Genomic DNA, 14,750 nt, shown 5'->3' on the forward strand with positions numbered 1-14,750 from the left:
TTATAATATCATTGGTTTACTTTACTCAGCGATTAGCGTATTATTTAATTACAGTAATTATATAATGGGCAAAGTTGGTATAATGGAGAATATTACAGTTGGTGAAGGTGTGTCTAAAAGTTCACGTCGCTACTTATAGCAGTAATTGCATATTGATTGATTAAGAATTAAATATTCTTTTTCTGCACCGAAGAGCTCCCTCGTGAGTATATGGTTAGCGTACACGCTGGACACCCGAGTTCGATTCTCATTGGAAGCTCATATGGTTCAGATTTCACGCTAAACTGTGGGTCCACGTCTGATATAGCCTTAGTATTGAAAGGAGCGCTGAAGAGCTCGATCAACTAATTTTTATACACTGATTCTACATCGATCTACAGAACGTGACCTACTGCTTAAAAGGGGATCCTAACTGTTACAGTAGGCTGGACTACCCGGCCTAGTTCCATAAAGAAGAAAAGACGAAAATGGAAAAACTCCGTAATGTAATGAAAAAATATTTCTTTGAACGATCTAAAACAATCATAAACGTTCATAAAAATGCGACTTTGCCTTTTTTTAATAGCAAGGACTTCGTTAAAAACCTGAAACTGTAAGTTTGACTCTCTTAGAACTACGTTTCACATTTGTGTAATTATTTTTAGCAGTGAACAGTAAAACAAGTTTAAACTTCATATTTAAGAATTAGGCCTAGGCTTTGTGTTAATGTTTTGTTTCTTTTAAAAGCGTGTATATGTACGGTGCGGATCATTCTGTTTCGTGCAATTAAGTTACACATTATAAAATTTATCGTAAAATGTGTACAATATTTTCTGGGGAAACTTGATGTTTCGTCAGGTTGTAAAATAGATTTTGTGTCTTAAATCTTGTACTGTTTTGCTGGTTGGAAATTTCTTCTTGATATACTGGAATTATGCTCACCCCATTTCTTTTTAAAAATATTATTAGTGAATAACGTAAAGACGACAGTAACAAATAGCAATCAAAATAAATAACATACTAAACGAAGATATCTTAACTCGGGTATGAGAGAAAGAAAAAGATACCTTTAGTCAGCTTTCTTCGTAGATAGGCCAATTGGATTGGACGCATCTTCCATACATGAAAATGTGGAAACAAAGTGAGGATAGAAAGAAAAAGAACGTAACTGATTGATAATTGGAAAAAGAAGAAAATACTGGGAGTTAAAACAGGAAGCTGAGGATCATGAATCGTAGAAGAAGCATTTCAAGGTCCGAACCTAAGAAAGAAAAATAAAGAAAAGCCTCATAATATTTTAGGCGGAATAGTTCATAGTAATATAAGACAATTAAGAATATAAAAAATGTAAGAAGCCAGTTAATAATATCTACAAAAGGTTATTATATGAAACAATAATTGTTTTCAAGGTCTATTTTATAGTGTATAAATTTGGGTGGCCAACAATCATGACGTCACTAACGGGTACCCAAAGTTCTGGTCTGTAGAAAACGATGTGGAACGATTATTTTATTTAATAGTGTTTTGTAGATTCTACGAGGGTGATTCAGAAAGCAATGCCTCCAAGCCCACTACTTGGCCAATAGAACTTCAAACAGTCTGAACTGTTTATCATTAATGCACTGATATTTAAGCTATAGAATGGCGCTTGTTTCACCTTCTATCTTCTCTCGTTCCAGAGTAATGGGCAATCTATGGCATCCAGTGATGACGTCCGGTTGAAGCAGCGGGCTGTCATTGAATTTCTGACCGCGGGAGGTTGTGCGTCCAAGTACATTCATCGCCGTTGACGAGTCATGGCTACACCTTTACGACCCGAAAACGAAGCGTCAGTCGATGGAGTGCCGCCGCACGTCCTCTCTTCCGAAATAAATAAATAAAATCGAAGTGTTCCCATCTACTGGCAACGTGTTCGTTGACATTCTGCTCATCCTGCCCATAGTCCGAATCTTGCGTCCTGCGACTTTTGTCTCTTCCCCAAACTTAAGGATCACCTTAAGGGCCAACGCTACAGTTGTGGCCTGAAGATGGAAGCAGCAGTACGACAATGGTGTCGCCAGCAGCAACTGCAATTCTTCACCGACACCATGAAAAACCTTGTTTTGCGTTGGCACAAGTGTGTTGCCCCTAATGGGGACTATGTTGAAAAATGATGCCACCATTTGTAGCTGACATTGCAAATTTTCCACTAATACCTGTATCGGTGCTATCTGTCAAACACAGGTAAAGTTATAATCTTGGAGAAATTACTTTCTGAATCATTCTCGTATCTAACTGACTTTATACATTTTGATATTTTTCATTGTCTTTGTGTTATTCTCTAATATTTAGGGATGTATCGATGTATCAGTATCGGTGACATCGACCACTTTTAGGAGTATCGGTATCGGCAAATGGATACCGATATTTATCGATACATTTTCCGAACTATTTTCAGTTTGTTTAATATTAACAGTGACACTTATATTTCATCGGTTTCTTTTAGACTTAAAATTGATCTATATTATTATCAATTGTACAATCGATTTCTTTATGCGTGTGTACGCCTTTGATTTGAACTACTTGTGTTCAACTGATATTTTTAGTCCCTCGATGCCAAAATAGTGGTGAAGGAAAGCCAAAGGTTCTCAGTCAGAATCATGGGTGCCCGAAGAAAGTTTTCTAAGGGGGCCCATTCCATGGTTACTATATTACGTCTGGTATTTAATATACATGGTTTGCTACATTACGTATACATTTTCGTGAGCCAGGAAGGGTCCCACCTTAAGGGCCAAGCTACCACTGCAGACTTCTTGGCCGCGATCGAACCAGGGACCCCACACACCATAAGTAAGTGCTCTAGAATAAGCCACCATCCCCCCTCCCTGTGTTTCTCTGTGTAAACACACACAAGTAACAACTTAACTTCGTCTAATTAAACTTAATGATAGGGCACAATTTATTATTGAGAAGCAGAAGAACTGTATGCACATTGAAAGATTTACATTTTAAAGAAATCATCCTAATCTTCCGGAATTCCATTAAAAGAAAAAGAAAGAAAAAAGTGAGGAAAGTAGGAGTTCCGAAGGTTCATGTAGTTGATTACGCTCACTTTGTCATTATTTTCTCCTAGTGACGGGTTAAAAACAATTAGTTCTAAAGTTAATAAATAGTTTTATCGTTTTCGACTTCGGCTAGATAACCCTCTTATTTATTTATTTATTTATTTATTTATGGTATACACAGCAATACCTGGTTCAGCTCGCGTAAATTTATAAACAATAAAAATTTGTAACGGTAGTATCTGTATGCACTGTATGTATGTAATAGAGACTAGTAAATACAATGTAACTATCAAAATACATTGTTACTTCAAATATCAATCACTGGCTCTTAGAAGTAAGTTTACATTACATAAGTATTTGCTGCTTTTTAGTTCATTTCATGCAGAGTTTGAAAAATCCCGACCCATATGGGTTTTTTTTTCGTTTTTTTTTTTTTTTTTTTTTTTTTAATATTTCATTGTCTTCGGGGGGAAAGTGTTAAAATGTGGTTTATATTTCAAGATTGTCATTGTTGCAACAATTTTCTGTTTACTACTGTTTTCAAAAAAACTACCGCGATTTTGAAATTTTACATTGGATCACCGATAAAAACTATACAGCAAATTTCGAATGTCTATTGCTTCCACCCTCAAAATTTCAACTTAAAAGTCCGAAAATTGCACCCTGTAGCATGGATACCCGCAAGTTGGAAAATGGTCGCCATTTTGAAATTTTTCGCTGGATCGCCCCCAAAAAATATATATATACAGCTAATTTAGTATCTCGTGCTTCTACTCTGAAAATTTCTATTTAAAAGACCGAAAATTGCGCTTTGTGGCGTGGATGCCGCCATTTTAAAATTTTACGTTGGTATGTCGCCAAAATCTATACAGAAAATTTAGTGTGTCTCGTGCTTGTACCCTGAAAAGACCGAAAGTTATACCCTGTAATGTGTGTGTGGTACTGGCAGACATACGAACAAATGTAGATCGAGTCATTTCGGGAGCCTTAGTAACGTTCGCCAAATATGAATACCAAATATATTAATTTGAAAGTTCACTTCCGATACTTTGCGCGTTTAATTACGGGAATTTCCCTAGCACTAGCAAGACGGTTTTTTCCCGAAAATGAATTTAAAACAATTAACAAAGAGATAATTCATATTTTATAAAGTAAATGTTTCAAAATGTCTTAAATATCTTCCAGCTTAAAATAAATAGTTTTATTCTTGAAGTATTCACTTCCGATGCTTTGTGCATTCAATTGCGGGAATTTCCCGAACACTTCTTTCACGACGGGTTTTCCCCGAAAACACAACTTTCTTTGCTGTACATCGACACTTCCACTAACCCCTGTTCGACCTAAGCTCTAAACTGCGATAAACAAAGCCACGTGAAACCAAATCTCGCTGATTTGCTGTTAGCCTACCGACGCTTGTGCACCTCCGCAAAATAGTTCATATGATTTGATTATTACTTTTACTATGAAGCTCTATATAAAACTGTTACATTATTATAAACGACAAAAATATAATACGAGTTATCTAATAAAACTGGAATAGAGTGTAGTTAGTGAAACAATAGAAATAAACACTAAGCATACGCAGTATATAATTATGGCGCCAATTCAACTGTGGACGCGTGTTCTGCTTTCAAGCCTGAAAAACGGCTGGCATGAATCCCGGGTCCGCGAGTGTTGTTGTGAAACACAATCAAGGGAAACCTTTACTCACTAAGCAACAATTGTTTACCAGCGAATTTCAATTTTTTTTTTTAATCTTTCGAGTTTTTTTCTTTCTGTTCTGGTGCTGTTGTATCTGGACAACACGGGAGGTATTGTCAAAATGCACTGTATAATTTGCTCCTCTCTGTGGAGTATGGGATGATATATCACTAGCTAATCATATTTGTGACAAGCGGAGTTTAGAACTTACGCTGAACAGGGAATAGTATGGAAGTTTAAATTCAGCACTTGAAATAGTAGCGTTACATAGTCTACGAAACTGCGAGCTTTAAGCTTCTTAAATTTGACAAGAATATTTACGCTATTGCTGGTGTTGATTCTACAGAATGCTTATTTGAAGAGTAGCAACTAATGACGGAACTAAACTACTGTTGTTGGAAAACCAAATTTTACTCAAGAATACTTGTGTTACCACCAAATGTATGAAATAATACTAGTAGTTTTACTAATGTATTTACATATTTACTGGTGATACAGACACCTATGGCCTTAAGCTCGTTAAATGTATGAGGGATAACGTCCCCTAGCGTCGACGAGCACACTATTCACGGAAAGTATTGTCTACAATATAAAATTGCATATTTTACTTCAAATAGGCTATAAACACAATCCATATATTAATTTGTTCTATAATTATTTCAAGCTAAAGTAACTTTTTTTTTATTACTTATTCATTGCATGTAGAACTATATATAGGTCTAGCGTTGAATGTTGTTGTATACTTCAACATGAAAGCGTCTGATTCGCCCAAGGAAAGTCCAAAATCTGACAAAAATCACCTTCAATGTGATTACTTCAGTTGTACCAATAATATACTAAGAAAAAGGTCAAGGAACCTAGTTGGGTTTTTCGATTGAATTTAGGGAAAATATGATTTTTGTGTGGAACCTAATATGGAATTCTGCTTTTTGTCTTTGTATGTCAAATTTCGGCCTTACATCTAATATACCCAATTACAATGTTGATCATTTCATTATTCTGAAAATTCCTTATAATATAGGAGAAATGTGTCCAAAAGTATCGGTATCGGTGAACAAGTGATATCGGTACATCCCTACTAAAATTTAGGAAAGTGGGAGTGAGCTTAGTGATGAACCTTAACAGGTATCTGGGCGGCGGTGACTCAGTGTTAGAGCGTTTACCTCTGGTAAATGGGGTCCCTGTTTCGATCCCAGATCACGCCAAGTGAAATTTGTGGTGGACAAACACAGTGTGCGTGGGTTTCCTCGGTGTTTTCCCGTTTCCTCCTCCTTCATTCCACCATTTCATTCATTTCTCATCATCACCGTCTCTTTTAGCCTAGCCGGCATAACTATGGGACATAAAGCTCAAAGATTTCATTTTTTAACGGGGACCTTTGTGTTGGAAATGACGTTGATTATTTGTCACGTGAAGAATTCTCGCTTTCTGCTGTTGCATGTCAAGTTCTTCAGTCAAAAACTTTTTCTCTTTCTGTGGCGTTTGAAATTATTATGCTTTTGACTGTTATTTCAGTCTCACCTGTTGTTAAATTGCAAGTCTTTCAGACTTACATTTTGAAGAAATCATTGGATCTTCCGAAACGTCCTTCTGGCTATATGGTTAGCGTACACGCCTTCGGTACCGAAGATCCGGGGTCCGATTCCCAGTAGCAGTTCGTGCGGTTTAGATCCAACGTTAAACCGTAAGTCCATGCCTCATAGCTTCTGTGCTGAATGGGACGCTAAACCGCAAAGCAATCAACTACGTGAACCTTCGGAACTCCTATTTTTCTACTTTTTTTTTAAATAGAATTCCGGAAGATTGGGATGATTTTTACAAAATGTAAGTCTTTCAATGTGCATACAGTTCTGCTTTTCAGCAATAAATTGTGCCCTATCATTAAGTTTAATTAGACAAAGTTTAGTTTTCACTTGTGTCTGTTTACACAGAGAAACACAGGGATCGGGGGGGGGGGGGTCAATGCTAGAGCACTTATGTTGCGTGGAGTCCCTGCTTCGATCGCGGCCAAGTAAGTTTGTAGTGGATATCATCATTTCTGTGGGTTTTCTCGGGGTACTCCTCCTCCTACATTTCATTCCACCAATTCTTCCACCATCATTCACTTGCCTTGATCACATTTCTCCCTTAGGCTAAAGGCATAACCTGGGACGTTAAACTGGAAGATTTCACTTCATTTCATCTTTACACAGAGGAATAATTGTAATCTGGGTGTTTTTGGAAAGTGCTACTTTAGTTAGTATTTATTGCATTTCGTATCAAATCATGTGACAACTGCGCCGTGTGCGTGGGTTTTCTCGTGGTTCTCCCGTTTCTACTCACCTTATTCATTCAACCATTTCGTTCATTTCTAATCATCACCGTCTACTTTAGCCTAGCCGGCATAAGCGTGGGACGTAAAACTTAATTTCATTTTTTTTTTCTTTTTCATGTGACGAGTGAAAAATTGTCTGCAGTAAAAACTGATTTTAAGAAAAGTTGGACTGAAATCTTAAAAGGAACAAAGAACAGTACGCATAGATTTTAAAAACACTTATTCCCAAGGATGTCAAGTATAAGATTTAAGTTTTGTTGTTACTTCATAACAAAGTAGTTGCGCAAATAATAATAATAATAATAATAATAATAATAATAATAATGAAAATATCGCTCTTTTTACCTTGCGTATTATATGTGCTAAGCATCTTTTTCCTCTGGTATTACAACGGTGTTTATGATGTATACATGGTGTAAAAAAAAAAGTTATTTACAATTTTGTTTTCGTGTTCCTTTTACACTTATTGTGTTTTTCATTTAAAAGTTTAATCCATCTCTGCCTGCATGTGTGTGGGTTCAACATATTATTTATCTTTATAAAAAATACAACGTTTTTCCGATGTCATGGACTTATAGTACAGGACAAATTAAGAGGTTAAATCATTTTTAGTTTTATTAACGATTTTGGTCCTTGATTTCTGTCTTGTACTTTACGTTAACTTCTTTACAGCATTATCTTTCCTGTGATAATTATGATATATTATTTCCCATTTTCTTTGCAGTGAGCCGCACATTATATATATATATATATATATATATATATATATATATATATATATATATATATTTCATATTCGCATTGTGCTCTTCAAATGAACTCTGGGGGTACAGTGGCTCAGTGGTAGAGCGCTTACCTCTTTTGCGTGGGGTCCCTGGTTTGATTCCTGGCCAAGTAAGTTTGTAGTGGACAACATCGTGCCCATAGGTTTCCTCGGGGTCCTCTTGTTTCCTCACACGTTCTTATTCCACAATTCCTCCATTTCATGCACTTGCCTTAATCATCCGTCTCCCTTTGCCCAAAGGCCATTATCGCCGGATGTTAAATTGGAAGATTTCATTTTATTTTCAAATGAACTCTGCATATGTGTAGCCATTTATTTTATTCATACGTAAGCTTAAAAGAGTTTCCACGAATATCGGCCACGGAAGAGCAGCATTACCATTTTATCCGTTTGAAAATTGCCGTTAGCAGTTGCAGCGCAGAGTTATTTCTGATAACATCGTATCCTTTCTTGAGAAGAATGCTGGACTGAAAGCTACGAAACATAAATATGAGGTTCTAAACTGTATCCTTCGTTGTTTCAAGTCCTTTTACATGTTTCCTGTAGGTTGCCTGAATGCATTGCACGTAAAGAATTGAGGTAAAATCTACGTTTAAACAAATGAATGTAACACTGCGTAACAAAGCAGGTAAATAAGTTAAAATATTACAGTTCATCGTAACACTGCGTAACAAAGCAGGTAAGTTAAAATATTACAGTTCATCCGTCAACATAAACTTAATTTAATTTGAATTATTATTATGTGTTAGTACTAACATATTAAGAGATAGTTATTTTGCATTTTATCAGACCTATGCTAATCTCAGTTTTAAATTATATTTCTAGGGTTCAGGTTATCCTGGTTCAGGATATCCAGGGAGTGCACCTTCAGGGTATCCAGGATCAGGATACCCGGGCGGTGCATCAGCTCCGTCTGGTTATCCAGGTGGGCAGCCTGCAAGTGGTTATCCAGGAGCACAACCTTCAAGTGGATACCCTGGAGCTCAGCCTACAAGTGGATACCCTAGTGGTGGAGGACAGACATCTGGTTATCCAGGTTATCCTGGTGGAGGGCAAGCCATAAATTCTCAGGTGCAGCAATGGTTTAATGCAGTTGATGTAGATAAATCTGGAAGGATTAATGCCAAAGAGCTACAAGGAGCGTTAGTATCTGGTCAAGGGAAGCAGTTTAGTGAAACTGCTTGCAGGTTGATGATTGGTAAGTATATACATGTTCATGCTAATGGAAATCCTGTAGAAGTAACTGATACGAAGGGGTCTATTTTAGATCGCAAACTTACTATAGTATACACAGAATTAGTTTTCCTTAAAGTCTGATAATAAATTCGTGGTCTAATTAATTTCCATAAGGAAGAGAGTGAGGTGGAAGAAGTATCAAAGTACAAAGCATAGATTATGATGAAAATAAGTATCAGTTTCAAAATTCTATTATTTATTAGCAAGACAAATAATGTAGCAGTATTAACAGCTATCAATCCAACAATCTTTGAATGGTAAGATATTGCTGGCAATATTTCCCGCTTTTGAAACAACCGAAATTCATACAACTTTTCTTGTATAGAAACGTTTTCTTTCTTTTATTAAAATTAAGAATTAAAATGGTTGGCGACCTATCTCGAGTTTTCCGATTATTTTAACGTTTACGTACCTTTATACCCGTAGAGAGGATTTTGGTTGTAATGAGAGAAAGGATAAACCTAAAATTGAGTGAAAGATAGTAATGCCAAAAGTAAAAAATAATAAATAAATTTAAATAAATAAATAAATTGCTTGAAGTAGAGAAATTTTTAAAGTCAATTTTTAAAAGTTTATCATGATTTTAAAGAGCTCCTTTTAACTCTCTTGCTTTCAATTTTAAGTTGATCACTTTCTTTATATGATCACAAGTAAACTCATAAACTATATACTCATGCAGATTGAAAGCCAGGTAAAAAAAAAAAAAAAAAAAAAAAAATTGAAATCACCATTAAATATTTTGCACCGTGCGTTCTTCAAAAATTTATGAAAAAGTCATGTTTAATTCGTTTGTCAATACTGTACATGTACACAACTCACATACAATAGGATGATCCGTCGTAATGTACTCGTATAAAACTTAATGTTTATAACTACAGAGATAGTCGCGTTTTTCCTTTTTTTATTTTTCTGTAATGAAATAAATGATCCAGGATTAAATTTCAAATTGCGATTCAGTCCATTAAAACAATGGTCGATTAGTCCTTACCTCTCGATACATATTATTATTCTTTGCCAACGTTCAGTAAACTCTGTGACTCACAGTTTTAGTGGGTGATGTGTAGTGAGCACATCGGCTACCATCGCTGGTTTTCTAATCGGAGTTGGCTGCCTATTAATTCACGCGATTTCCACTATGCTCCAATCGCCTCACGATGTCGAATCAACAGTGCGAATGTTGTACCTTGCCGGGTATCGAAGGTGAGTCCATGCGTTCTAACAATTCTGTTTTACGTAAGCACAAAATGTAACGCTCAGGAGTGATATATAAGATGGTAAGGTATCACCCATGTTCATTAGACACCGATAAACTGGAGGAGGTGATAGTAGACATGAAATTAAGTAAAAAGTGTCTATTGAACATAAGTCTAAATCTGTACCGTTTTCATGTGAGTGGCGTTGAGAAACTGGCGAAGGCGCTGATATAATGTCAAATGTCACATGAAGGCAGAAAGATATCGCTGTCGGATGAAAAGATTGTGCAGAGATTTGTAGCTAACAAAGACAATTAAGTACAAATGGGAGCAGAGCGCTAGCTGCGATACGGGTTCCCTACAGACAGATTTACATAGTAGTCCTCATCTGTGGGGATTTCCATTGCGTAATTGGGCTTTATTAAGTGAAATTAAATAAGGCGTGCACTACTTCGTAATTATTTTTTGTACCTAAAACCCAAGATAATCATGTTCTATTGTATTTTACAAATGTTGACGCTGAGGTGATTTTGTTTTCGTATATAAAGGGTGGGCACAAAGTTTCTTTCCCCAATATGTGAAGAAATAAAATTAAAGAAGCTGGTTTACGTGACATTCTTTACTGTACTTACATATACTGATCAAACTGTGTCCCACCATGTTCAGTGCACAACGTACATCTCTTCAGCACAGATTTGAAAATATGACGCAACGAGGATGGCATCCAGTCTCTCGAATAGTGATCGATTAGCTTTTTCAAGTAATTCAAATCCTGCGGTTGCCCGGAAAACACCTAATCTTTGACAATACCCCACACAGGGGAGTCGCATAGTTTGAGGTCACATGAACGAGGTAGCCAATGTGTCGTATTACGATGACCAATCCATTCATCGAAATGTTGATCCAAGAAATCTCACAACAACACCAAAGTGAAGCAGTGCTCCATCGTGTTGCCATGTGAACTGAATATTTTCGTAACGAGGTTTATTTTCAAGTTCTGGAAGTAATCTTTCTGCAACATCTAAAAGTTTCACTGCCAACAGTTCCTTTTTTAAAAAAAATGGTTCTATGACACCACACTCCCTCCGAATATCACCCCAGACAGTGACACCGGGGACGATTAACACTTCTGACACCGAGGACGATTAACACTTCTGTCACAATTTCGTGTGAATTGGTATCACTTTAATAAACACAACTGTGTCTGTTTATGTCATCGTTTGTCTTAAATGAAGCTTTATCTATCCAAAAATTCGTTCCAGAAGTGTCTGTTACCTCCGAATAAGAAACCACCCATAGAACTCAACACGCCGGTCCGGATCACATTCGTGGAACGCGTGCAGAAGTAGGTAAGGTCTCATCTTTAAATCTTTTACATGTTCCTTAAAGAAATACGTGTCATTCCCAGGTCATGTCTCCACCTTCTGGCAAACTTCTTCAGGCTAAATACGTAATTCTTAGCAACAGATTCAATATTTCCTTCATTTCGTATACTTGGTTGTCGTCTGCTTTGCGATAGATCATATTTAAAACCCGTAGCCTCGAATCGTTGGTTCAAGCTTCTCATGGCTTAACACAGGGATGCAAATAAACTACAAAATTTTACTAGCCCAAGAAAAAAGCTACTAACCCACATCCCACATTCAGTCGTGAATTTTATAGTCTTTACTGTTTAAAAACTCGCCTGCACCGACGAACCACTCGCCCCGGACGAGTGGCTATTTACATCCTTGGCTTAACATGATGGTTGTTCTAGACTTAGAAATCTTCTGATGTCTGCTGTCACCATTTGTATTTCCACCAAGCTTGTAGCACGAAAATACATTGTTCCTTCGTTAATTTGCGATTCACCTCAACACTTGTACTACTCGACACAACTTCACTCAGTAAACAACTCTCAAACAAAACGCGTATGGAAACATGGTTACCAGTCCCAGCCACACTTAAGAGACATAGAAGTACAAGCTTAGGTGCCAGAATGAAAACAAGATCGGTTATGTATTTTCTTTCCTTGTTTTGGGGAAAGCTACTTTGTAACCACCCTGTGTATACATATACTGGAACGTACTATATGTTTGAGTACAGAGTTTTATTCTTAACTATATTCATTTCTTTACTGATATTTTACAAATACAATACTGCAGCCAAAATATTTTTCTTTATTCCATAGATATAATATTGATTGACTGATGTCACAAAAATGTTGGTGTTATGAGTGAGTTATTTTTTTAACTGTGTAGATATAATTTGCTTGTTATAGATTGACGCATTGTGGATATTTAGAGAGAGAGAGAAACTGTGTAATTGCATGTCAAGCCGATTTGGACGAATTCATTTTGTGGCGTTAACGAAAATTTGAGTCACATTTGCACTTGCACTTCCCACCTAATCTATGACACACACAGATAGTAATACTGCAGACAGTTACATCACTTGCATTTCAGTCCCACATGGACGATTGAACAACCTAGGCATAAATCAAAAGTTATTAGATAGTGAATACTTGTAGTCAGAATATTATTTTACTTAGAAAATAGAAATTTAAAATTGGAGGCTAAAAAAGGGAGCGTGTAGATCGTGTTTCCTTTGGGTAGAGCAGCTAGCATTGTTGTTTTCGTAATGCACAATCATACAAAGTAGTGAAATTAAAATAACATACAATGTATCTAAATTTTATACTAGTATATCGTTACTCTACTTTTTCTTATCGCTTCCTGTATGTCGTATGTGCCATGTGTGGCACATACTGTAGCGCTGACTATTTTTCTGTAGTTTTGTTTCACACATAGGTTTTAGTTCATCCAACGTGTACTACTTGTAATAGTCGTAGATATCTTTAAATTAAGTAAAAAATCAAAATTATACTCCTTGGATCATTTTTTTAACGTTATGAAACACTTTTTTTTAATATAAATACACGGGGTTCAAAGTAGGTATACGAACTTTTCAGATAATCATGGCTGCAATTATATTTATTATGTTTAGTTTTATTATTTTTCACGACACTTAATTTAACTATCGACTAACGGAAGTAAATAATCAAACAATACTGGAAGACACTGAATGCTGAAAAGTTTAAAAGAAATAGGTTACAGAATTTGATAAACTGGCTCCATCTGCAATGCGCCAAAGAGTGGTCGATCGGTCAATGTTACTACCCAGGACAATGAAATGCAGTGTTTGGTAAGTTACTTGTAAAATGTAACGCGTTACAAGTTACTTTACTTTCCCTTGAAATGTAACGCGTTACTTTTAGGTCGAAATATGTGGAAAAAATCTTATTGCTCCAATTTTCCGTACTACTAGTACTACCACTATTATTATTATTATTATTATTATTGTTATTATTATTATTATTTTTATTTATTTATTTATTATAACAGCACTGTATATAAACATGAAAGATAGGCGGTTTGTATCTGAATACTAAAGAACTAGTTGACTGCCAACCTCGGTAGTCGTGCAGCCAGCAGTCAAGGACATTGTTCACGAACTTCTGAATTTGGGTTGAGGGTCTAGGATGAGTATTCAGGCTCGAGCCAAACCTTGTTAAAAGTTATAGGGCGCTGACCAAATATGTTCAAAACTGCTCGGCCCGGGTTTAGAATTGTCAACGACTCGAGCAGCTTACATCACAGTTCACTCACTATCGAGCCGAACCGAGAAATGAACCGAGCCAACAGCTCGCCAGCCAAGCCGGCTCGAGCCGATGGTTCACCCCAAGCAAGCCAGCTCGAGCCATTGGCTCAGTTGAGCCGAGCCAAACTGAGCTTGTTATAAAAATCTCTTGTGGTCTCGTTTATCGAGACGAGATGCGAGCAGTATTCCCTCTCGTGAGCAACACTGAAAGTATTCCATATTACTGCTTACATTTCTCATGGCTTTCGCTTTCCAGTGTAATCAGGCTATAATTTCAAAACGAGTTAAAATGAGCTAAACGAGCGAGCCATTTATCAAACTGACGGCTCGAAACTCGATGTCTTGACTTGGAACTTAGGTACGTTACTTAAGACAAATTAGGTACATTACTTAAAAATTTGTAATGCGTTACCGTTACAGTTACTTTGGAAAAAAGCAACGCGTTCCTTCTGTTACTTTATTTCCCAAGAATGTAATAGTGGGTCCTGTTCTTTATATTCCCGGTGTTGCCTAAAGATGTTTACACAGAAATCCGAGTGGAGTTAAGTGAGCATTCCAGCTTTGTATCCCACGTTTATGCCCTTTAGCCTTTAGACTAAAGGAGATGGGTGGTTAAGAGAAGTGAATGAAGGTATAATTGATGGAATTTCAATGTCAGGGAAACGGGAGAACCCAGATATATCGTGTCGTCGAGATCGAAGCAGGGACCTCTTGCACTAGAGGTGAACCCTCTACCACTCTACCACCATACCTCCCTCCGTCACACACATAAGAATTTTTTAAAAAGAGGTTAAATACTCATATCTCAATTTCTATATAGGTGGAACTCCTGATCCTAATTTCTAAGCTATCCCTTGACT

General features: G+C 36.6%; 1 protein-coding gene across 1 annotated transcript in view; it reads left to right on the forward strand.

The window, feature by feature from the left end:
• Positions 1-14,750, forward strand: part of LOC145683873 (sorcin-like) — an 81,439-nt gene that overhangs the window by 8,622 nt on the left and 58,067 nt on the right. The window contains exon 2 of the mRNA XM_081755498.1: positions 8,648-9,020. Coding sequence (XP_081611624.1) covers positions 8,648-9,020 — 373 coding nt within the window. The remainder of the gene's footprint in view (positions 1-8,647; positions 9,021-14,750) is intronic.

This window comes from Thermobia domestica, chromosome 4 (assembly GCF_964235325.1).
Source record: "Thermobia domestica chromosome 4, izTheDome1.hap1.1, whole genome shotgun sequence".
NCBI classification, from domain to species: domain Eukaryota; kingdom Metazoa; phylum Arthropoda; class Insecta; order Zygentoma; family Lepismatidae; genus Thermobia; species Thermobia domestica.